Source organism: Hemicordylus capensis, chromosome 6 (assembly GCF_027244095.1).
Source record: "Hemicordylus capensis ecotype Gifberg chromosome 6, rHemCap1.1.pri, whole genome shotgun sequence".
In the NCBI taxonomy this organism is placed as follows: Eukaryota; Metazoa; Chordata; class Lepidosauria; order Squamata; family Cordylidae; genus Hemicordylus; species Hemicordylus capensis.
The window spans coordinates 162,868,099-162,893,792 of record NC_069662.1 but is presented as its reverse complement, the minus strand read 5'-3'; the positions used below and the strand labels follow the sequence as shown (position 1 = coordinate 162,893,792).

Below are 25,694 nucleotides of genomic sequence, written 5' to 3'. Positions count from 1 at the left end.
AACAAAAAGCATAGTAAAAGTAACTTTTACTATGCTTTTTTAAACCTCTATTCAGCCTATATATATAAACATAACCTATGTGCCACAATAGAACATCATCCTAAATTATTTTTAATTGTGGACGATGCACGTCTGGGCGGGTGCGCGGCAGGGGGGTCAGTCATGTGACTTCCCTCTGGGCCCCCCCCCCAGGCAGTGGGCCCCCAGACAACTGTCTCCCCTTGCCCTACTATGCCCCTGCAGGTTATGCCCCTGCAACCAATCTCAGTTTATTTTAATCTAGATAGAAAGTAGATGTTCATGCAAGGATGGTGTGTGTGTGTGTGTAGTGAATATTCCCAATGTTCAGGGACATCACATGAAACTTGGCCAACCCAGGGCTGCACAGCTTTGGCCCTCCAGCTGCTGTTGGATTACAGCTTCCATCATCCCTGACCAGGGCTGTACCAAGGTTGGAGTGGGCCCGGAGACAAGATTTTAAAATGGGCCCCTCGCTGCCTCCCCCTCCTTCTCCTGGCCCGATGCCTCTGTCAACTATCCCAACTACAGTTGCAAGGAGTAAACAACAGCAGAACCCACGAATACAACAGTATCAAGCAAGAACTGTAATAATTGCACATATCCCAACTACAGTTACAAGGAGAAAGGAGGTAGTGAGTACATTCCATATTTATGGAGTAAACATGCACAGAATTGGGCTTTGCAAGATGCTGGGTTGAAAGTAACGAATGCTTCGAATTATAACCAAAGCAAGGCAAATCTGCTAATGCCTGAATTGTCACTGCTGTATTTTGGGTCAAACAGGCACAAGATTGATAAACTTTGCAAGAGATTGTCAGGAACAGAAACTAAGGATCCGTTTTCATATTTACAAGCACATATCTTGATAAGCGCTGATATAACACTGGCCCCATCTCCAGTATTGCCCCCAACCCACAGAGAAAGAGAAGTGTAAGCAGTCTCCTCCAACTCTCTTAAACACTTCTGTCCGTTCTTTCTTGCTGCCCGCTTATGCCTACAAGTTGCTCTTGATGTCAGCCTTCTCAGCCTTCAAACTCAAGCTCAAAAGTCCACTTCTTCCATGAAGCCCCTGAGACTCTTGGTCCTCATCTCCCAATGGAAAAACTGTTAGAGGTTGCTGATTTTTTACCCACAATAGGTAAAACAGCAGAGCACTAAGGAATGAGCACACACTCCAGTTCCAGAGTAGGTAGCAGAGGATGGTTTGGATATTGCAGCTATTTAGAGAAAACACATGGAGATCCTTGTGTGACTAAACACTAAACATTTATTGGTTAAATACACTTAGACAGGAAAGACCTATATCTAATCTAAAGACTACATAGTGGCTAGGTAAGGAGAGAGAGAGAGAGAGAGAGAGAGAGATATGTTTCCATCTGCTCTCTAGGAGGAAAGGAAGGATTGTGACTCAGCCCAGGAAGTGCTGCAGAGTCAGTTCAGGGGTCATAGAGTAGGGACAGATAGGGAGACCCTGACTCACTGTCTCTACTCCCAATGCCCCTAGTGCTCATTAGGACAGTTGGTGCAAAAGGTCGATGCACTGGAAGTTCATCTCCAACAAATTCACCATCCCAACCACATATAATTCGTGAGCTCACATTCATCCTGTAGTAATCTTGTCTCTAACTCCTCCTCCTTACTAAATGTAGATTGTAAGCTCCTTGGGACAGATGTGATTTTTTTAAATTGCATTTTAATACCCCTAATAAAAATGTCTTCAGGTAGTTTGCAAAATATTTTACATGACTTGATGGTGCAACTGTACTTTACTCAGTGAAGCCCCATGCACACTGGCAGCACGGAAACACAGGCAGCACCAAAGAGAGAGGGAACTCTCTCTGCAGACCGGCACTGTAAGCAAACATTTAATCTATAGCAGCAGGCAGCAAGCAGAGGCCAGGGCCAGCTCTTATATATTTGGCTCAGCTTGTGGCAATGTGAGTGAAAATCAAGAAGGAGCCACAGAAATGCTGGGGCTGTGACACAAGTTCAACCTGTGAATGAAACACACCGGCTTGAATGGCTTCAAGTTAATGGTGACGTCCGAAATGGTGCCCATCCGATTATCTGGGGTTGGGTTTGTTGTAGAAATGTCTCCCTCTCTCCAGGAAGAAAGCCATCTTGATCCAGCCAGTTGCCAACAGCAATAAGCAGAAGGAAACATCGACAGCGAGAAGTGTCTAGTTTTTCCTTCCCCGTCTGTCCCTCCTTTGCTACTGCTCCCTAAGGGAGCAGTTGCAAAGGAGGGACACAGCCCAAGCAGAAGTGCAGGGAAAATCTCGATTTAGAACACACACGCGGAGAGAGAAACGAGGGAGAGAAACAGGGAAAGGAGGGAAGGGGGGACACAGCAACAATAGGAGGAGGGGAAGAACTGCTCCAAAGTGGTGGATCGGACCCCTGGGAGGAGTGTTCTAAATTCGTTTTCCCCCCTGCATTTCTGCTTGGGCTCTCTGTCTCTCCTTTGCAACTGCTCAGTTGCAATTTAGAACACACACACACAGATCGGAAAGGAAGGAGAGAAACAGGGCAAGAGGGGAAGAGGAAGGGAATGCAATGCAGCAACCACAGGAGGAGGGGAAGAGGCAAGAGCGGCTCCAAAGCGGTGGATTCTACTCCAGCAATCGAGAGCAACTGAGGGAAGGCTGTTGCTTGCTGCTCTCTGGACTTGAGCGTCTTTTCAATGATTGATCCCACTACTCCTTGGACCGGGTCTCACTATCAGTGAGACCCAGTTTGGCACCTGCTCTCCCCACACACAAGCGGGGAGGGAGCCCTGGGCGGCCAGGTCAGCCGCCCACACAACTGCCGGCTCCGTGACAGAGCCAACGGGGGCTGGGGAGCTCGGGGGCCATGCGGCCCCCGGAAGCCCCAGTATGCCCTGTGCAAGCACGCAGGGCATACTGGGGAGATCCCCGTAGCCAGGAGGGATCTTTTCACCTCCTCTCCTGGGGGGTCTGCTTGTGAGTAGCCACGGAGTAGAGCCACATCACGGCTACTCACGATCAGATAGCCCGGGTTTGCGGAGCGCTCGCTCCGCAAATCCGGGCTAAGGGGAGGAGTACTTGAGCGGTTTACCCGATCGAGAACCACTGGGCTCACAGCCAAGCCCGGTGGTTCTCATGATCGGCAAAAATCGGGCTAGGCTCTCCTAGCCCAATTTTTGCCGATTGTGAGATTAGCCCCCTTGTCTCCTTCAAGTTCTGGGAGGAGTGTTCTAAATCAGGGTTTTTTCTGCTTTTCTGCCTGGGCTCTCTCTCCCTCCTTTGCCACTGCTCCCTCTGGGAGCAGTTGCAATTTGGAGGGACACAGAGAGCCCAAGCAGAAACGCAGAAATCCTCCATGAATTTCTCTACGCCCTTTTAAAGCCATCCAGGTTTTTGCCTGTCACCACATCTTGTGGCAGAGAATTCCATAGGTTGATTATGCGTTGTGTGAAAAAGTACTTCCTTTTCTTGGTCCTAAATTTCCTGGCAATCAGTTTCATGGGATGACCCCTGGCTCTAGTGTTATGTGAGAGGGAGAAGAATGTCTCTCTCTCCACTTTCTCCACACCATGCATGATTTTATAGACCTCTATCATGTACCCCCGCAGTCGTCTTTTTTCTAAACTAAAAAGCCCCAGGTGTTGTAGCCTTGCCTCATAAGAAAGGTGCTCTAGGCCCCTGATCCTCTTGGTTGCCCTCCTCTGCACCTTTTCCAGTTCTACAATGTCCTTCTTTAGATGTGGTGACCAGAATTGTACGCAGTACTCCAGGTGTGGCCGCACCATAGTTTTGTATAGGGGCCTTATAATAATAGTCATTTTATTTTCAATCCCCTCCCTAATGATCCCTAGCATGGAATTGGCCTTTTTCTCAGCTGCCGCAGACTGAGTCGACACTTTCAATGAGCTGTCCACCAGAACCCCAAGATTCCTCTCCTGGTCAGTCACTTTAAGGAAACTTTAAGGGAAAGGTGCTTACCTGTTCTCTGCCACCCCAAGCCCCATGCAACTCCTAATGTTTATCTAAAATCTACCCTCCTATAATTTAAGCCTGTTTGATTTCGTCTTTTCCCTCTTCTACGTAACACTCTTCAGGTATTGAGGAGTGCAGTCACGTACCCTTTCAGTCTTCTCTTCTCTAGGTTAAACATGCCCTGTTCCATCAGCCTTTCCTCATAAGGCCTGTTTTCCAAACCCATGACTGGAAGTGATTGGTTCAATTATGCTGTATAAATACCTGCACTGATTTTAGTGGCTGACATTTTGAGCGGTATTAGAAGACTGTAACAGAAGCTGCACCCATGGATAACTCTGCAATGGAGCTTGGCCAGATGGGGGAGAGTGGCATTTTTTACTGCTCCCTTCTTCCAAAAACACTTTTTGACTTCAGAAATATGCCCCAAGGGCTGCGCAGGTCCATTTGAAACATTCCTAACCTGGAGGAATTCCCTTTTGCAGCACTGAGCACCGGAAACAATGTGGATCTGGCTGTTTTGAATAGGCAGAGTGCTAGAACATTTTAGTTATTTACTTTTATTAAGGCTATATTGTTTTATCATGTGGATTGCTTTACTATTTTTGGAGCCACATTATTAATTTTGTTTTGTTTTGTTTTGTTTGTTTGTTTCATTTCTAGACCGCCCTTCCAAAAACGGCTCAGGGTGGTTTACACAGAGAAATAATAAATAAATAAGATGGATCCCTGTCCCCAAAGGGCTCACAAACTAAAAAGAAACAGAAGATAGACACCAGCAACAGTCACTGGAAGTACTGTGCTGGGGGTGGATAGGGCCAGTTACTCTCCCCCTGATAAATTAAAGAGAATCACCACATTAAAAGGTGCCTCTTTGCCAAGTTAGCAGGGGTTACTTTGAGCAGTATTGCCCTGGAAAGGTGGAATATAAATATTTTAAATGAAAATGGGCCTTTCTGCAACCTCCCATGACTGGGCAAGGTAAATGAGAAGGTGGTGGCCTCCCAGCTCCAGGCAGTCTTGGTGGAAACATTATCTAGACCCAAACTGGTTTTTAGGTGGGCTATGGAGTGGAGATTGCCTCGGTTGGCCTGATGGATGATCTCCAATGGCGAATTGACAGAGGGAGTGTCTCTCTGTTGGTCCTTTTGGATCTCTTGGCGGCTTTTGAGACTATCAACCACAGTATTCTTCTGGCACATCTGAGAGGCGTGGGGGCGGGGGGGGCACTGCTTTGCAGTGGTTCCGCTTCTACCTCTCGGACAGATTCCAGATGGTGTCACTTGAAGACTGTTGCTCTTCAAAGCGTGAACTTTTGTATGGTGTCCCCCAGGGCTCCATACTGTCTCCAATGCTTTTTAACATCTGCATGAAATCGCCGGGACAGATCATCAGGAGATTTGGTGTAGGGTGTTATCAGAATGCTGATGACATCCAAATTTATTTCTTCATCACAGCCTGGATGGATGAGGGATAACAAACTGAGACAGAATCCAAGTATGACGGAGGTACTGACTGTGTGGGGTCAGAACCCAGGAGATGATTTTGATCTGCTGATTGGTTTCTGGATGGGGTCACACTTCCCCAGAAGGAACAGGTACTCAGTTTGGGAGTGTTTCTGGGTCCAAACTTCTCCCTGGTGTCTCAGGTTGAGGAAGTGGTCAGAGGTGTTTTCTATCAGGTTTGGCTGCATCTGTTTTTTGAGATATATGACCTCAGAACAGTGGTAAATATGTTGGTAACCTCCAGATGTGACAACTGCAATGTGATCTATATGGGGCTGCCTTTGTACATAGTCCAGAAACTGCAGTTGGTTCAGAATGTGGCAGCCAGGTTAGTCTCTGGATCATCTAGGAGAGACCATATTACTTCTGTGTTGAAAGAACTACACTGGCTGCCGATACGTTTCTGGGCAAAATACAAGGTGCTGGTTATAACCTATAAAGCCCTAAACAGCTGAGGCCCTGGACATTTAAGTGAACATATTTTTCTCCATGAGTCCCATCACCCATTGAGATAATCCAGAGAGGTTTGTCTGCAGTTGCCACCAGCTCCTCTGGCGGCTACACAGGGTCAGGCCGTATCTGTTCCCACCCCAAGACTCTGGAATGTGCTCCCTGCTGAAATAAGAGCCTCCCCATCTCTTACAACCTTTAGAAAGTCTCTAAAGATACATTTATTCACTCAAGCTTTTAAACTAGACTTGTGGTTTTAAATTGTTTAATTTCTGCCTTAATTAGTTTTATGTTGCTGTAAACTTCCCAGAGATGGAAGTTTGGTGGGGTGTACAAATGAAATGAAATGATAACAGAATGATAATGATAATAGAATGATGATGGTGGATGATTAATAATAATAATAATAATAATAATAATAATTCTGCTGCAAGCAGTTTCCAATTCATTTCAGAAGGATTTGCACATTAGTAGTTCTTACTGGATGGTGTCCACATGCTTGTTATCTTTTTATCCTTGGTATGGATGGAAAGACCCATACGAATAAATGCATTTGCCGCAATATGCTTCCGTGCATGGTTTTTTATCCCCCCCGCCAATCCAGTAGGTTCCTGCGTTGTCTAGTAAATCAGGGGAGAGCTATTATTGTAACAGGCAGTTAATGGCAGGGAAATCGATCTGACTCTTATCTGCTGACATTGATTTTCCAATGCTTAATTATAGCATGCAAAATTGCTAAGTCTATAATAATGTGTTGCTTTCTTTGAGCCTACATAACTCTATGGTGGGATTGTCAACTTGGGCTCTCAGTTACGCTGCCCCTGTAGGTAAGGCAGGCAGAGACGCTCTAACCCCCGGATCTTGGGGACCTGGTCCATGGCCTCCAAGGTCCGTGGCGGGGGCTCCAAATATCCGGGGGGGGGGGCTCCTACAACCATCCCGTGCCTGCCCGCTGCAGCGAACCTACATTGTTGGGTTTTTTTTAATCAAAGCTGCTACCTGGCCGAGGGATGGCTGCTGGAGTGTGTGTGTGTTAGCCGAGCAGTTGACCTCCTCCCCCCCCCCTCAAGTGGTGGCATTGGCGGTGGTGGGGGGAGCAAGCACTGGGCATGTCCTCTCGTCCCAGCGGCTGTCGTAATCCGTGAGGCACACCTGCTAACTTCAGAGGAAGATGGTTGCAAGCCTGTGACATCAGGGACACAGGGACGCCTTGCAGTTCACTACAGCTGCTGGGCCGAGAGGATGTGCCCAGCGGTTGCTCCCCCTGCTGCCGCCGGGGGGGGGAGGAGGTTGACTGCTTGGCACACTACCCCCCCCGACAGCCACTCCCTCGGACACGCGGCAGCTTTGATTTTTTTAAAAAACTAGGTTTGCCACTGGAGGCCTCCAAAAGGTTTCAGGGGCCTCATGGCAGGGGGGGCCTCAAGGTGGGAGGGTCTCACAGAAGGGCTGGACCAGGGGCGAAGATCACCTAGGTGCGCCCCTGAAGACAGGATGTGTCTAGATCAGGAGTTCCAACCCTGAATTCCTAGATGTTGTTGGATTACAACTCCCATCATCCCCAGCCATTTGGGCCACTGTAGCTGGTGTGGTGGGAGCTATAGTCCAACAACATCTGAGGACCCAAGCACGGGAACTCCTGATCTTGCGCGTTGAGATCTAAGGCCACAGCGTATCCATCGGGAGCGAATCAGGGCAAAATCTGGTGGGTCCGCATCAGAGCTTGTAGGAATCTGGCCAATCAAGGGTACAGCTGGGTCACACTTGGAGGAACCAAGAAGAACCAGGACACAACCTGCTCAGTCAGGCCCAGGCCTGGAGGAATGCATCTAGTTTTGGGCATCACTAGTCTTGGGGACCCCTGCTAACTCAGCAAAGAGACACTTTTTAAAGTGGTGATTCTCTTACATTAAGCATGGGGAGATCAACTGGCCCTCTCCAGCCCTAGCATAGCACCCCTCCAGTGGCTGTTGCTGGTATCTGCCTTATGTTTCTTTTTAAGATTGTGAGCCCTTTGGGGACAGGGGGCCATCTTGTTTATATATTATTCATTTTTCTTTGTAAACCGCTTTGGGAACTTTGGTTGAAGAGAGGTATATAAATATTCTCCTTCATCACCACATTTTAAGAAGATTGTTGATAGACTGGAATGGGTTCAGAAGAGGTGAGCAAAGATGGTGAAGGATCTGGAATCCATCCTGAGAGGAACAGTTGAAAAAGCTGGGTATCTTAAGCTTGGAGAAGATAAGACTAAGGAGAGATAGGAAGGTGCCCAACTGAGTCAGACCATTGGTCCATCTTGCTCAGCCCCTGGTTGCCGATGAATGGGAGGCTAGAAGGGTGAGCACTGTGAGATAATCCCCCTTAGGGGATGGAGCCACTCTGGGAAGAGCAGAAGGTTCCAGGTTCCCTCCCTGGCTTCTCCAGAAGCCGCTGCCAGTCTGTGTAGACAATACTGAGCTAGATGGACCAAGGGTCTGACTCAGTATATGGCAGTTTCCTATGTTCCTATGAGTCTATGGATGTGGAAGCTCAGGGTGGAAGGTGGAGGGTGAAGGATGAAGGGCACCCCGGGCATTTTCAGTGGTGGCAGAATCACTTCAGGAAGCAAAATGAAAAGTGGCAACTGATAACCAGAGCTTGGCAGTATTTGGAACCAGGGCGTGGGGACTGTGGAGTGAGGGGGACCCTAAGGCACCCCTTCACCCTCAGCCAGGGGCCCCCTTGCCCCGCACCCACACCCAGCTGGCAAACAAAACACTTGCCAGCTGGGAGCACGAGGCATGCCCCTCTCCTTTCCAGCCAGTGTTTTCTGATGTTTCTGAAAAACATCCAGAAGAGGGGAAGCTTTAATTGTGTTAGGAAGCGTGTTCCAGAGTCCTGGGCAGCCCTAGAAAAGGCCCCGTTTTGAGTCGCCATCAACCGAACTGGTGGCAACTGCAACTGGACCTCCCCTGGTGAACATAGGAAGCTGCCATATACTGAGTCAGACCATTGGTCCATCTATCCATCTTCACAGACTGGCAGCAGCTTCTCCAAGGTTGCAGGCAGGAATCTCTCTCAGCCCTATCTTGGACATGCTGCCAGGGAGGGAACTCGGAACCTTCTGCTCTTCCCAGAGAGGCTCCATCCCCTGAGGGGAATCGCTTCCAGTGCTCACACTTCTAGTCTCCCTTTCATATGCAACCAGGGCAGACCCTGCTTAGCTAAGGGGACAAGTCTTGCTTGCTACCACCAGACCAGTGGCGGGGTTCATGAAGAAGAAGATGTCCCCTTAAATCCCCTATGCAGACTTTGAGGGTATACTCAAGATCTCTGAATTCAGTGATCTCAGTGGGAGTTTGAAAGGGAAGTGCAGGAGGCAAGAGATCCTGCTATATAATATTTCCCAGGCAAGGCAGAAGCCCAAGATCCTCACCTTTCTACTAGTCCTGGCCAATCCTGCAGCTTTGAACAGGGAGGGAATGATGTTATTCCCTTTAGCACCTGAAGTGGGCTCTGAGGCTTAAGAGTACAGCTGAAGTCCCAACCCAGATTCTGAACCTCCCAGTTGTTGTCTGAGAATCATTCTGCAGCACCCCAAGCATTTGGGGGTTGAGTCTCTCCCCTCCTTGATGTCTTTGCTGCAGAAAAGGCCAAACACCCGTCTACCTGCAGTGCTAGTTAAAATGCAGAGCACTTAATGGGGAAAGGAGGTTGAGATAATGCAAGGTTTAATTTAACTGTGTTTCGTGCATTCATTCTTAGCACCTTTTAATGGGTAATCGTCAAAAACTGACAATGCTGTGCCCAGATATTGTTTTGGCAATGCTTCCTTATCACTTCCCAGTAATGCTCCATCATTTTCCTCCTATAATAGGATTCACTTGCACAGTTTTATAGGACTGAAGAAAGGCAAGATGTGTCAACACCCCGGAAAAAATATAGCTTCAATGTTGTTGAGAAACATTTTTTGTCTGGTCTATTAGAATCCCTTGTTTCGCTGGCAGTAAATATTTTCTGAAATGGGTTGCGGCTTACAGATTCATCACCACAAATCTGCATATTGACATGCTTTAAAAAAACCCCTAAGAACACTTCCCTGTCACTGTCACAGTTCAGTTCTTAATATTAAAGACAGTGTTTGCATTGCAGGTGGCTGCCCATCAGCTGAAAAAAGAGAAGCCGACATTTGTCAAGTGTGAGAGCCACATAAGATTGTGACAACGAAGAGGAGCCTTACTGCAAGGGGTTCTCAAACTTGGATCCCCAGATAATGTTCGACTATAACTCCCATCACCCACTGCCACAGTGGTCGAAGGCTGAGGGGATGATGGAAGTTGCAGTCCAATGACATCTGGGGACCCAAGTTTGAGAAGCCTTGCCTGCTTGGGTCAGACTCAAAGTTAATCTATTCAAGCCTTCGGTTTACAACAGCAAGCAATCTGATCCGCCCCTGAAAAACTCACAAAGAGGCACGATGGGAATAGCTAACCCTGGTTGTTTGGAGTGAATATTCTGTAGCAAAGGTAGACTCCTCCTGAATATGGAGGTGCTATTCTTCGCTATTACGGGCAATAGCTTTGCTAGACCTATCCTCCACTGTCTAGTCCCTTTTGCAATCCATTTTAGCCAGTGCCCACTGTCACATCATGTGATCTCATGAAGTCTACATGGTTTGTATGACTTCATGGAGGAGACCTCTGTCATCAGCTACTAGTTGGAGGGCTAAAGGCCACCTCCAGCCTCAGAGGCAGGATGCCTCTGAGTACCAGTTGCAGGGGAGCAACAGCAGGAGAGAGGGAATGCCCATACCTCTTGCCTGCAGGCTCCCTAGAGGGATCTGGTGGGCCACTGTGTGAAAGAGGATGCTGGACTAGATGGGCCTTGGGCCCGATCCAGCAGGGCTGTTCTTATATTCTTATGTCCCCTGTTCTTTGTCACCAGCAGCTGAAACCCCAAGGTATACTGCCTCTGGGTATGGAAGTTCCATATAGGAAGTCCCTAACAGATCATGATTTTGTCTAATTTTTTTTTTTTTTTAAGCGTGTGGCTCTCAGTACATTCAGAAACGGCACCTTCCCTCTTGTAGTTTGAAATGACACGGCCAATTCTGCTACCTCAGGATACTGCCGCTTCATTGTGTGGCAGGCCTCAGTTCCCTCAGTTTGCAAACATGTCCAAATGCGCCCCCCGCCAAATTAACGTGACTGAGAGGCGACACTACACCTCGCCATGAATCGGGCTGCCAATTTCCCCCAAACGCATTCATTAGTCAGGCCGTTCTGCTAAACGAGGTTGTACAGTATGTATACATGCGCGGTGGGTAACATTCAGGGAATTGTGTAGGATAAGAAGTACGAGCCTCGCACTTTCTGCTTAGTAATTGGGAGGGCAGGACACCGTTGCCTAGCAACCAGCGAATGCACTATAAACTCTCCGGTGGGTGTCAGCCCCACAACCAAATGGTGCTGAGGCACTCACTGATGACAATGGCTAATGAGGCTTGCATTTCGACTGCAGGAGCCTTGGGGCACTCAATTGGGCCTAGAATACCCCATAATGTCTTCGCGCTCCTGCCTGGAGAAATGAAAGAACATTCTTCACCATTTCCTCTCCTGGTTTCTTGATTTGATCCTACAGAGAGAGAGAGAGAGAGAGAGAGAGAGAGAGAGAGAGAGAGAGCTGGTGGAGACAGTTTTATGCATTGGATAAGGAATTGGAAGATTTCAATAAGGAACTGAGGGATAGTAAATTTTGGAAATTCCAAAGGAATGTAAAGGATGATGAGAATAATTGAGTGCATTCATTTGGAGACAGAAACAGATCGAGAGGCTAGTCACATGATGGGAGAAAATACGCTAGCCCAGTTTTCTCCCACCGTGAAAACCACCGGGCTCGGCTGCAAGCCCGGTGGTTCTTAAGCGGGTCACCCGCTTAAGTAGCCCAGTGCTTAAACCGGGTTTGCGGAGCGAGCACTGCGCAAACCCGGTTTTTGCAACCGTGAGTTGCCGTGGCAAACTTAGCAAAGGGGACAATTCATGCTTGCTACCACAAGACCAGTTCTCCTCCATGGGAAGGAGGTCACAGCTCAGCAAGAGAGTATCTGTTTTGTGTGCTAAAGGTCCTAGGTTCAGTCCCTGGCAGCATCTCTAGGTAGGGCTGAGAAACCCTCCTGCCTGAAACCCGGGAGAGATGCCGCCAGTCAGTGTAGGCAATCCTAGCTGGACCATAGCTTCCTGTGTTCCAGTGTCTGTAGTGCAGCATCTGCTTTTCCTGCAGAAGATCCTTGGCCTCTCCAGGGCGCTTTCCGCATTACATGCTACAACAGTTTTGCAACGTGTCCACAAACTGTGCCTCCGTACTGCCTGTGATCCCACATCACTTGCCGTGTGGTGCCGTCCATATTTCTGATGCCCTATTTTGGGTTTTATTGCTGCACTGCAGCACTGCAATGTTGCATCCGTGTTGCAGGAAAGTAGCAGTATTTTTCCATTGTAGGAGGGTTACAACAATGTTCCCAGCGGTGTGGTGTGGATGATTCATGGGGAGGGGGCTGATCTGTCCATATGGTCCCTTCCTGCTTTGATTTTATTTGTCTCTTTTTATTTTATCTTTTATTTCTTTTATTCCTTTTTAATTTAATTTAATTTAATTTTATTTACACTGTGTGAAGGAGGAGCAACAGGTGGGCGGAGCCTTAGGAGCCAAGAGGCTCTGCCCTGGCTTGCTTTGCTACCAGTTTTCGGGGGCAAAGCAAGGGGAACAAACTTTGACTCCTCCATCGTGACCTTCTTGTTCAGATTCCCCCGATCCTCAACTCCCTTGATGTTTATCTAGGGGCCCTCTGCACTATTTTGTTTGTTTGTTTGTTTTGCTGGATGGCTTGTGCAAGGGTAAAATGCTGCAATTAAATTCTTGTTTTGGAGTGGCACTTTCCCTGCTATTGGTTTAGGTTTCTTCGGTTTTGTGTTTTGCTGTAGCGCTTGCGCAAGGGTGCAATACTGCAATTAAATTTTTGTTTTTTAATGGCGCTTCCCCCTCCTGACGGCTTTGCACAAGGGAGACAATAATTTTTTTAAAAGACATCACATCATCCCCCCGCCCCCTCCACGACCCCATTGGACAAAAAATGGGGCAGGAGGAGGGGGAGATAACACTGTTCAAGGAGAATATGGATACACACACACGCTCGCCTGGAAACCACATTGCAGTGGACAGCAATATGAACGGCCACCAGCCTACCACAAAGCATTGAACAACTCTTTACTCGCAGCTTGAAACCGTTCCACCATTCTGTCGGACCTTGCAATGCTTCTACTGGTGCAACGCTCATAATCCGGAAAACACCCAGGTAGATCGGAATGAAACCCTAGAAAATAGGGTGCCACTCTGGTGCATTTTGAGTGGCATGGTGAAATATGGGAAAGGGGGGGTTGCTAGTGAACAGTGGTTCTTCCAGTGGCTGCCATCCCATTACCCCTAAATATCCTCATAATGACACTAAGTAATGATGTCGTATTTTCCCCAGGGCCATTTTCATCTCTGGGATGAAAACTGTGGCTGATGGCCACAAGAAGCACGCCTTCTGCTGTTGCCATGGAACTAAAAGGGGGAAGTACCCTAGCAAAAAAAAAGTTAGTTCCCCCCCCACACACACACTTTTTGCTCCCCTGAGCCCCACCCAATTGGAGGTGAAAGTTCTCTGTTGAGAATGTTCCACTCTGGCGTTTATTACACTACACAGCAAGCCAAGCATTCCACACAGGTGCAATATGAAACCCCATTCTACCACTATAAGCTATTCATAACACTGAAAGTATCTATCCAATCCACATGAAAATTGGAATGGAGAAACTAGGTGATGAACAGGACCACCTGCCTAAACATCATGTATATCTGTTGAAAAATAAACAAGATACAGCAATTTGAAAATTGACCCTCCAAGATGCTGGTTTTACTTGTTGACAGCCTCTGTATGGCTTGGCTTGGCTTGCTTCCCCTTTCAGTGTATCTAGAAATTCAGTTGCATAGTAGAATATTTTCTTTTTTTAATTATTTGATAAAAGCCCATTCAGTATTTCTCAAGTCATTTGCCTTCCAAGTCCTTATTATCTCTGGATATCCTGTCACATATCAATGAAAAGTGACTTGGTTGACTCTTCCAAAAACAGATTTTCCTCTCAGTAATTATGGCTGCCACCTGCCGTAGTACTGATGAGTGAATGAAGCTGAGCTATGCAGACCAACTGAGCCACCATAGCAAGCTTAGCTGTGTGGCTAACTGGATCAGAGCAGAGAGTAATGGTTTGCTGAATTATTTTGTAAGCAACAGCTGCCTAGCAGTACTCCAGAGTAAGTCCTATTGTTAATAAGTGGAGGAAGTAATTGAAGGATCCCCGTAAAACTGGAGGGATAATGGGGGAAGCTTTTAAAAAGGGGGGAAGGTGATATTAAAAAGGGAGGGTTGCTTGGGAGGGATGCATCAGGCAGAAATTCATCAGATGCATCACTTGCAAGTAATTATAGAAACTGCACCTGTTAAGCTTCTGCCAGGCTGCAGTGCCCAGCCCAATGTCAACCTATGGAGGCAAAGTGTGGTTTCATGGAGTATGATTTGTAAAGCCAAGTTCATATGAGAGACTATGCAGAATCTTTATTTCTTACATGCGGTAGAAATTAAGGTAACAACCTTAATTTGCAATTTCCACTTTTTTACAGCGTGCACGAGAATTGTAAGCACCTTAATTCTCATCTTTTTAATTTTTAATGTGTATATATTTTAATGCTCATATACATGTGAGATGGGGCCTTCCATAGCTGAATCACCCAAATCGGACTTTAGTTACAAGAGGGTGGTACTTTGATGCAGGAGGCAGATGTCTGTGAGCATGAATGGGGGAATGGGCACAGAGAAGATATTGCACATAGAAAACATGCCCACAGATATTGCAGGTCTCCACTTGTTATAAAAACAATATCATACCCCATAGTGGCCCTGATCCAAACAAAGTTATTTGTGCTTTTGTCTCATTGAGACTTCATGGGATTTAAGGGAAGAACTACATGCTATCTTGGCCAAAGGGTCCCCCCCCCCCAAATCCACATTTACCAACATGATGTGAATAGGGGTGGAAGAAGCACTTATAGGGAGAATTGGCAGGCAGAAGGTGCTTAACTATTCCCACACCTGCTGCCCACAACACCTTATTCTTCCTGCAAATGTCTCTCTACCCCACCACACCCTCACTTCATCCTCCTGGGGTCATTTCCGTCTCATTGGTTTTGATGCTCACCTGGGAAATGGGAAGATTGAAAATGGCCGGGGAAAGCATTTGCAGGGAGAGGTTAAGTACCCCCCCCACACCCATTTGCTGATTCTCCTCTAAGCATGGTCTCTGTCCCCACTTTTGCCTTACATTGGTGTCCCTGCGTTGGCATGGAGTTGGCTTTTGCCCTGAGTTGGTCTGCAGTAGCAATGGTCCCTTTTGATTTCACGGGGATTTAAGGATGATTAACATTTTCTGGAGAAAAGGCAGTGTAGCCAGCACCAGGAAAATGCAGTTGCCCCACAACAAAGTGACAACTTTGTGTTTGCAGCGCAATGGTTCATAGCTGCATATTTATTGCGCTAAATTGGATTGCCTAAAGAGGGCCTGAATGCTCTTCTAGTCTTCATATGCTGGAACAGTTTTTCCCTTCTGTATTTTGCAGTCTGCCTGTAAAGAAGAGTACCTCAGTGCATGTGCAGAATTCCTTTCCCCTTAGATAGGAACATAGGAAGCTGCCATAGTCAGACCATAGGTCCATCTCGCCCAGTATTATCTACCCAGACTGGCAGTGGCTTCTCCAAGGTTGCAGGCAGGAATCTCTCTCTCAGCCCTATCTTGGAGATGCTGTCAGGGAGAGAACTTGGAACCTTCTGCTCTTCCCAGAGCAGCTCCATCCCCTAAGGCAGGGGTGGGGAACCTTGGCCCTCCAGCTGTTTTTGAACTACAACTCCCATCATCCCCTGCCCTAAGGGGAAGATCTTCCAGTGCTCACACTTCTAGTCTCCCCTTCATATGCAACCAGGGCGGACCCTGCTTAGCTAAGGGGACAAGTCATGCCTGCTCCCACAAGACCAGCTCTCCTCTCCCTTGCCACTGAGATGCCTCCCATGGAAGCTAACCTCCTGCACTGGACATGAATACAGCTTTCAGGGACAGCTGATAAACTCAGGCACCTCTCCTCTTAAAAGACCAGGCACCCGGGAAGAGTGGAGTCAGTTCAGTTCTGAAGGCCCCAAGAAGGCTAATTTCATCTTATGACTCTGCTTTGGATCCGGCTCTCCGATCTGATTTTGCAATTCAACGTGTATTGCAGAAGCGATCAACAAACCAGTCGCAGCAGATGACAGAATGACACTCACACACAGGCACTTTCTCGCTTTCTCCCCATTGCTGAAGCCAGATTAGAGAGTAGCCAAGTGCCAGCGGGGGGGCAGGCACACGCAAGGGCAGAGAGCCCCTTGCTTAGGAACTGGCTGTGATGTTATTGGCTCCCCAGCTGCTGTTTAGAGCAGGAGCACTTGGAGGATTTCACTCTCCTCAGCCCGCCCACCGCCCAAGACAGTGCACGGAGGCAGAGAGAGAGAGAGAGAGAGAGAGAAAGAGATGAATCCACATGCGCCGATAGAGACTGCTCCAGTTTAACTGGCACAGGGCAAAGAAAATCAGAAAGGAATCTGGCCAAGGAGGGAAAAGCCTCAGGACAATGAATGAGACGATCATTCTTCACTACTTTATCGAGGAACTGGATGCTAACTGCAGCTTCTGGGATGTGTTTCAGGATGGACTTGATGGTAGGGAGGGAGAAGCTTGTGCTGCATGTTCCTAGGGTCACCGTTCATTTCCCCCCACCCTGCGGAGCCTGTATATCCACTCACTTCCTTTCTTCTTTTTTTGAAGGTCCCTTCTGCAATGCCACTACTGATCAGATTGGGACTTGCTGGCCACGGACCAGTGCTGGGGAACTGGTAGAAAGACCTTGCCCGGAGTACGTCAATGGGGTCAAATACAACACCACAAGTAAGTGCAAATGAATTTCTCTTCTCTTCTCTTCTCTTCTCTTTTCTTCTCTTCGTGCCTTAAATCCTAGTTTTGTGCCAAGAAAAGAGTCCCAACAGAGACATATACAGAGGCAGTTTCTCTCTAAACTGCTTTCCTGGGAACTGAGAAATTGCATTCCAAAAGACGTATACAAAAGTCCTTTCTATGATGACCGTTTGATTTGCTTACAAGTTCACGGAGTTATCCGATATATTTCTTTCAGGCAGAAGGGAAGCTGGGTGTTTCTGAGCACACAGCAAAAATGTAACATATGCCAGCAAACTGTCATTGTATATTTTGCATGTAGAATTCCATGTATGTATGTATGTATGTATGTATGTATGTATTTATGTATGTATGTATGTATAGATAGAGCCTTTGTATCTATGCTTCTGCAAGTATAGATACAAGGGTCCTGTATGCTACTGGAAATCCTCCCCTCCCTAATCCAAGGCTGATTCATGTGTGCAAAGGAGCAATGGAACCAAATATACCACCCCACAGGAAACTCTGTTTGCCCCATGCTGGAGTATGACCCTCTCCTACAAAGTGAAGTTTGGGTCTTGAATTCTGACCACTAAATTTGTCCAAATTTAATTTATTTCTCAAAGTCAGGCTGTTTGGAGGTACATATAACCCAAATATCAGCTTTCAAAGTTTGTCAGTGGGTACCATGTGTTTTCTATTTATGGATGAAAGTGAAGATCTAACATTTGGTGACTGCCAACACTCGCATGTTAATGTTGACAATAGGAGACAAATTTGGCAAATGCTCAGAGACTGAAGGTTGACCATCACCTAGGAACATGGGAGGAAGCTGCTGTCCGCTGAGTCAGACCATTGGCTCATTTAGCTCAGGATTGTCTACACTGACTGGCAGCAGTTCTCCAAAGTTTCAGGCAGGAACCTTTCCCAGCCTTACCTAGAGATGCTGCCAGAGATTGAACCAGGGTTCTTCTGCATGCAAAGCTGTTGCTCCACCCCTGGGCTGTGGTCCTATCCGCTCCATGTGCTTGTATCCAGTAAGTGGTGTATGCCCCCAAAGTGGGGAAATATCTCTCTCTCTCTCTCTCTCTCTCTCTCTCTCTCTCTCTCCTGGGGTTGTCAGCGTTCACTTGCCAGTTCACCAGATTTTGGACATTCCGTTTCATAATGGAATAATTTCCCCAGTGGGAAATAGGCAAAAATGGACGACTATGGAGAAATAGGGGGAAAAAATATTGTGGAACGGCCCCTGCTCATATTCATCATTAAGCTGATTAGAATGCCATCCTGGGAGTGTGAGTGTAGTTTGTAATTAACTTCCATTGCTTAATTGAGCCTGATCCTTGGCCCACAAGGTCCTCCAGGGGCCATGTTCTTGACTCTGGGTCTTGGCACAGAACTAATGATTAATTTCTGCAGTGAGGACGGGGGCGGTGTTATTAATGCTCAAGTGTGCCTCCATGCTGTGTCCGCTGACTTGAAAATCCTTTTGTCTAATTCTGGAAGCGGCTTGTGTTTGCTCAGGGATGAGCGAGAGGCAGCCTGTCCATGCTCAGAGGAGCGGTTGACTCTGCTCTTGGTTATTACTTCTCGCTGCCAGGCATTTTGCTCCATAGCTGACAACTGGAACCTGAGAACATAGGAAGCTGAGTCAGACCATTGGTCCATCTAGGTCAGTACTGTCTACACTGACTGGCAGCATCTCTCTAGGGCTTCAGACAGGAATTGTTCCATCCTTACCTGGAGATACTGGGGATTGAACCTGGGACCTTCTGCATGCTGAGCAGATGCTCTTCCGCTAAGCAACAGACCCATCCCCAGATAGAACCAGGGATGAATCCGTCTCAATTTCAGTCCTCAGCACAATGGAAAGTGCAGGAAATGAAGGAGAGGAGAGCTGGTCTTGTGGTAGCAAGCATGGATTGCCCCCTTTGCTAAGCAGGGTCCACCCTGGTTTGCATTTGAATGGGGGACTACATGTGTGAGCACTGTAAGAGATTCCCCTGAGGGGATGGGGCCACTCTGGGAAGAGCACCTGCACGCTTGCCTGCAGAAGGTTCAAAGTTCCCTCCCTGGCAGCATCTCCAAGACAGGGCTAAGAGAGACTCCTGCCTGCAGCCCTGGAGAAGCTGCTTCCAGTCTGTGTAGACAATCCTGAGCTAGATGGGCCAAAACTCTGACTCGGTAGGAGGCCGCTGCCTCTGTTCCTGTGAAAGTATGATGCTGTGTGTCATGTGATGGATTCTACCCAGATTGAATCTCGGGTTTCCCCAAGAGGCCAACACAGATGCTGTGTGCAGCTTGCAGGGAGCAGTAATGGACACCAGAAACCTGAAAAATATTAGGAGTAGACATGATCCTGGATATTCTCAGTAAATCTGCCCACCTCCAAAAGATGACCTGGTTGCTTGATGCCACTGGCGCTAGATCACACCTTGGTAATGGTTCATCTGCAGCAATGCCAGCCTGCATTGTAGATTTTAAAACCCCAATTTGTCCCTCAGCATGCCCCGAAAGGGGGAAGAAACTACCCCTTTATGGACCTGACTGTGAGAACAAAAAAGGTGGTTGAAAGGTGCTAAGGGGTAACTAACCCAAGGTCAGTAATCTGGAATTATGCAACCTGATCTCATACGGCTAAGCAGGAGGATGTGTGTAGAGTAGAACCAAATGTCCTGAAATGCTTGCCTAGTTTGGGGAAGGGTTTCTGTGCCCAGTGGGGATATTCATGTGGCCTACAAACAGGAAAGACTGTGTTTCTGCATTTGTGTTTGTTCATTTGTGCATCTTGCCGTCATTTTATTCTCAATGGTTTCCAGAGCTAGTGTTGTGTAGTGGCTGATTGTGTGAGCCGTATGCCAGGAAGCACCTTGCTCAGATCTTGCCTTGGGTGACTCAATCTCACCTGGTGACTTAATGGCAGAAGCAACCCATACTCTCTCCGCCTCAGCTTGCATTTATCTGCAACTTGGATGGGGCACAGTCATGTATGCTGGTCTTAGTTTTTGCTGTGTAAGGTTGCAGTCCTGTGCATGCTTACCTAGGAGTAAGCCCCACTAAACACAGTGGCTGATACCACAGTAGCACTGTGGGAGACTGGAACAACCTCAGAGATGTTGCTCCAGAGTACTGTTGTGCTAATACGGGACAATGCACAGTTGTGCTTCTGCAATGCTTTCACCATTGGAAATCAGGGCTGTAATGTCGCAGTCCGCGGAAGTGCAATTGTGCTCTTTTCTGTATTAGTACAAGAGGACTCTTTTGGATCTCCTACCCCTCACCCCCAAGTTTTCTCTTGCACAACACCTCCAACATTGTTTCAGTTGCCCACAGTGGTGTGGGCAGTTCTCAGGTGTGGGCACATCAGCCATTAGGTCTCATTTTTTAGTAAAGAGGCGTAGGCTTGCACCATTTCTGCAGTGTATTGAATTGATTTGCTCAATCAGGCTAGCTCAATCAAGAGTCCTCACTCGCCTCTAGCTTCTCTGAGACTTTTAAAGCGAGTGAGGACTCTTGATTGAGGTGGGATATGAATGAATAATATGGGGGTGAGAACAGTTGGCCCATCTTATACAGTAAATGTAAGGACCACAATAAGCTGGTTGAATGATAAGTCTGCTGGCACATACAATGAAGACAGGATCATGTCGAGAGTGAGCCTGCCGTGAAATCAGTAGTAGAGGACAACCTGATGGGCTCCTGGCATGGCCCTTTATCATGTGGGGGGCTGTTCGCCTGAATTGCCCCTTACCACACACTCCCAATACCTGTTTAAATTATTCAGGTGAACAGCGGTCCTGATGAACTGGCCCTCATGCAATAAAAGGACACGCTGAGAGTGCATTGGGTGACATGTCAACCATGGACATCTTGGCGACCACAATGGATGATGGGAGTTGTAGTCCGTCTGGGGAGCCTCCTTGGGAAGCCCTGCTTTGGCTCATTTCGACAGGGTTTTTTTACTGAGCTTAGTCAGATGAGCTCTGGGATTGCAGAGCTCTCTTGTTCTCAAGGCTCAGGAGCCGAAGGATTTGGCAGTGGCCACTAGTTGGGTGGCTTTAAAGAGGGCTTAGACAAATTCATGGAGAACAGGTCTATCAGTGACTACTGTTCTGATGGCTATAGGCCACCTCCAGCCTCAAGGGCACGATGCTTCTGAAGACCAGTTGCAGGGGAGCAAGAGCAGGAGAGAGGCATGCCTTCACCTCTTGCCTGTGGGCTTCTCAGAGGCATCTCATGGGCAACTGTGGGGAACATGATGCTGGACTAGATGGGCCTTGAGCCTGATCCAGCAGAGCTGTTTTTATGAGCTTTTCTGAGTTGTACCCTATGGGTTAGCTCCATCCTCAAAATTTTGACACAAAAATTGAAATTCATGAAAATTTGGCTTTCTTAAATCTCTTTATTAAATCCTTTCTACAGTATAATGTTGGGTGCTTCACATTTTACTAACTTGTGGTTTATGTGGTTTGTTAGCACTGAGAAAATGTGGATGATTTCTTTGCTCCTCTCCAGTCCATAATTGAAGGAAAGGTGGACCAGATTCCCAGACACATACATTTGGGGGAGGAGTTGATCCCATTATCAGAAGATCTAATTATCTCCCCTGAGAAACAGTTGTGTTTTCTGTGATGGAGGAGCTGTGTTTTAACTGGTCATGCAGAGGCCTATTCTGCAGGCATGGCAGCCTCCAAAATGGCTACTGCGCAGAGTGGGGAGGCCAAAAACTGGAATAAGGGAGGCCAGAATAAGGGAGACTGGCGGGGGGAGGGGAAACCTTCGTGGACCCCCACACCACCACCTTGGACAACTCCCCTGGAGGGGGTAAGTGTAAAAAAAAAAGTTTAAAAAAACCCTTGTGAAACCCCCAGAAGGGGAGTTCAGTCCAGGGTCGGACCGAATAGGGGGTGGTTTGGTTAGACCCCGAACAGTTGAATCGAACTTGTTCGAAGTTGAACACGTTCATCGAACCTGTTTGCACACCCCAATTGTCGTATGACGTCATCCGACCCTGCTTCATGACATCACTAGGACCCGCCTCCGAAATCTCACGTGCTTGGAGGCATCCAACTCAGCAGCCTTAGTCATTCCATGTGCCTCAACCGGTCTAAAGCTTTCTCTGTGCAGAAACAAGAGCCACGGTCGGAGTCCGATCTGGTCTCACCGGCTTCCCTGTAATGAAGCAGAGGCTTCACCCTGCTCGAAGGTGGGACAAAGGCCGCCCTTCCTCTGCTCCAGCTCCTAGGACCACACTCCCAAGGGTCCCAGCCCTGGCAGGCGTTTGCCTCCGGACTCTCCCCTGTGCTCCTGGACTCGAATCCCAGCCACCCTGCAGCCAAACAGGCCAGGCTTTTAACATCCCACCAGTGCTATGCGGTCGCAGCTGTGGAAGCAGCCCTCCCCACCCCCGCCAGGAAGCAGCTCGCCACATTCTGTGCCAGTCGAGGCGTGGAGTGGTTTGCAAGGATGGCCCTGCGACGAACATCTTCCAGGTACCTGGCCTTGAGATGATAAAAGCATGAATGGCTGTTGCTAGGCTTGGAGGTGAGATGGCAGCAGCGGCTCTGTTATCCTTTCTTGCTGAATTGGTGCTGTAGTAGATTTCCCCCCAGAACCCGTCTGCAAAGGAGCTTTTGCTGCCGCAGCTGCAGCATCTGAGTAGGGCCGTGCTGTTCACGTCTGCTGACATAAAAAGCCTCTGCGAGTGTTCAGAGCTTTGCCTAAGATATCCCTCCAGGTGCCTCGGCCATCAGAGGCTGGTGATCGGCGGGAGGATCTTTTGGGTTAAGGCTCCCCGCCAGAGGCCTGCTGCCTGGTGCCTTTTCTGTTCAGTTTTAGATGCCAGCTTAATACCTTTTTATTTGTCTAGGCCAGGGGTTCTCAAACTTGGGTGTCCAGACATTGCTGGACTACAACTCCCATAAAGCCATAGCCCGTTATGGCTAGGGATTATTATTTTTACTTATTTAGTGCATTTCTATACCACCCCATGTGCAAATCTCCGGGCAGTTCACAATCTAAAAACACAACAATTAAAACATTTAACCCAATTGAAGCAATTTAAAATATAGATAAAACCCTCTAAAACTTGCTTTAAAACTATGAATTAAAAGCCCGATTAAACAGGTATGTTATCAGATTATTCTTAAAAACATCCAGAGAAGGGGAGGCTCTAATTTTGTTAAGAAGCACATTCCAAAGTCCCGGGGCAACCCTAGAAAAGGCCCGATTTTGAGTAGTCACCAACCAAGCCAGTGGCAACTGTAACCGGACCTCCCCTTAGGATCTTAATGGGCAGCAGGGCCTTATTATGGATTATGGAATCTGAAGTCCAACAACATCAGGCTTTTTCTGATTTTATTCTTTCAGATTCCACCTGCTGTTTAATCTGCAGTGTTTATAGTATTTTCTCTGTGGTTTTTTTTCTTAACTTTTGGTGTTCCTCCTGTATTGTTAATTGCTGTATTTGTAGTATGTTTATTTTGTTGTTGTTCTCCGCATGGGAATTTGCCTCTGTTGAAAAGTGGGATAGTGATTCGCTGGTTTTAGTTTGAAAATGTGTCTCTGGCTTTTTCTTATTGAAAGCAACTCAGAATAAATAACCACATTAAGGACAACTGATCAAAAAATAAAAAATGAAACAGTGACTCTAGGTACTGCAATAAAACAGTGGAGAATATTGTAAACTGTGAAAAACAGCAGAAAATCACAGCAGTTAAGATCTAGACAGCCAGCAAAATTAAAAGCCGACCCAAATCTAGCAAGGCAAAATCTACTGGATGTGTGAGTTCTGCAGCAGACTTCTCTGATCCCAGAACTATGTATTACTAATAATGCACTGAAAAATCCTGGTTAAAAAAACTTATATTGGTGACAAAAGATTAGCATATCTTACCTGAATGACTGTCTCTAGTTTCTAGTCTTTCTGGGTTTAGGATATTCAGATAGAATATCCTAGATCGCGGAGGAGATCAAACAAGCCAACAACCCCAATCATACACAGGCATCCATTGCAAAACTGAAACAGTTCCTGTCACTCACATGGCCTTTTCATCGTGAGGCCTCCTGGGTTTGACTCTTCAAGAGGCAGCTTACTACAGATCAGCTTAGTCTAGAGGCTTTCTAAAATAGCCAGGTTTTGACCTGGCAACTGAAGTTGTAGAATGCTGGAGTGTGACAGGGCTCTCTAAAGTAAGCATTCCACAAAGCTGGTGCCGCTACTGAAAAGGATCTGCTCTTAGTGGACATCCACTGAACTTCATTTTTCAGAGGCACCCAGATCTGTACCTCTAATGTTGAACAGAATGCACAAAGTATCACACATAGGAGAAGGTGCTCATTATATTAAGGGTTAAAAATAAATAAATCCTAGAAACAAATAAGTACAAAAATCTAACCACTGCCCTGCTTTAATGCACAGAGATGAAATATAGATTTGCATTTTTTAAAAAAAATTGCATAAGGGCCTCCCTTGTGTACTGATTGTGCAATGTAAGGATGTTGCTAATTCAGGAGAGAAGGGAAATCAAACATATCTTCTCAGGTGAATGAAAGTTGTACATGTTGTTAGCACAACCTGCTTTAAGCATAATCCCTAACTCCACCTCTCTGTTGGCAATTAATTCTGCTATAAAGATCTGAAATGAAAAGAAAACGGAAGGGGTTTTTAGGGTCTTCTGCTATGCTCTTGGTTTGAAAAACAAAGGGCAATGAGAAGCATGTTTAGCAGCTCTTTGTGACAAATATGTGCCCTCCAACACTTCCAATATGTGCAACTAGATTTCATTCCCATGCATTAAAGCAGAACAGCAGTTACAGAAGCAGATGCGAGCAGCAAGATCCTATGTGGCTGCAGTCCAAGAAGAGCTTCACACAGTCTGCTGTTTCTTGGGGCTGAGGAGGGGGCAAAAGGAAGGGAGCCAGGGGAAACCATCGGAGGGGCTATGTGTCCAGCGGACACAGAGATGGGCACCTAGAGCACCTCAAGCACCTGTCTCCCGGGGGAATACTCCAATGCATTGTGTGAGTCATGCAGTGCATTGTGGGATCTCCAGAGGCCAGGACATGTTGTCCCAGCCTTCAGAGCTTCGTGCTGCAGACCTGCAGCATGGATTGTCTAGGAGCACAGTCTGCGCTCCCAGCAACTTTGCAGGCATTATCTGGGGGGAAGGTGAATTTGACTAGCCTTCCCCTCCCCTCTGCCGCCCTCCCTCCCTCCTTCCTCCCTGCTCTCCAGGCCTTTCGACCTTAGAGGGAAAGACAGAGAGGAAAAGATGGTATGAGAAAGTGGGGCTGGAAAGAAGGGGAGGGGGCTCAATGTTCAGTGAAGCTTGTGGACACAAAAGATGTTTTCACTTGCTTTCAGGAACAGCCTGAAGAACAGCCTGGGAGCAGCGGTTCTTGGGTCCTTTGGCCCTTGTGGCTGAGGGTGATGGAAGTTGTAGTCCCAGCATCTTGGGACCCAAGTTTGACCACTCCTGGCCTACAGAAAATCTGTTGATAAGTAGTGCAAATCTTTTCTGTTCCTTGGCCAGACTGGTCTGGGAAGATCAATGCGTATTTACTTTAAGGTAAATATTTACTCGAAGATATGTTCATTTGTTTTCAAATTCTCCCCTGTTAAAAGTTGGGGGATTGTCTTAAATTCAGAGTACTCTCTCATTTGAGTAAATACCTGTATTTCACCTGCATTTTTTAAGGGGGTC

The 25,694-nt window shown here is 47.2% G+C and overlaps 1 protein-coding gene across 11 annotated transcripts in view; it reads left to right on the top strand.

Moving 5' to 3' along the window:
- The window catches only part of CRHR2 (corticotropin releasing hormone receptor 2), a 306,121-nt gene that overhangs the window by 60,082 nt on the left and 220,345 nt on the right, over positions 1-25,694 (top strand). For 5 of the 11 annotated variants that reach the window (XM_053265000.1, XM_053264999.1, XM_053264998.1 and 2 more), the window contains one exon: positions 16,864-16,983. In XM_053265000.1, coding sequence (XP_053120975.1) covers positions 16,864-16,983 — 120 coding nt within the window. Of the gene's footprint in view, positions 1-16,301; positions 16,758-16,863; positions 16,984-22,119; positions 22,534-25,694 lie in introns of those variants that run through there. The other 6 variants (XM_053265007.1, XM_053265005.1, XM_053265001.1 and 3 more) reach the window with 6 other exon arrangements.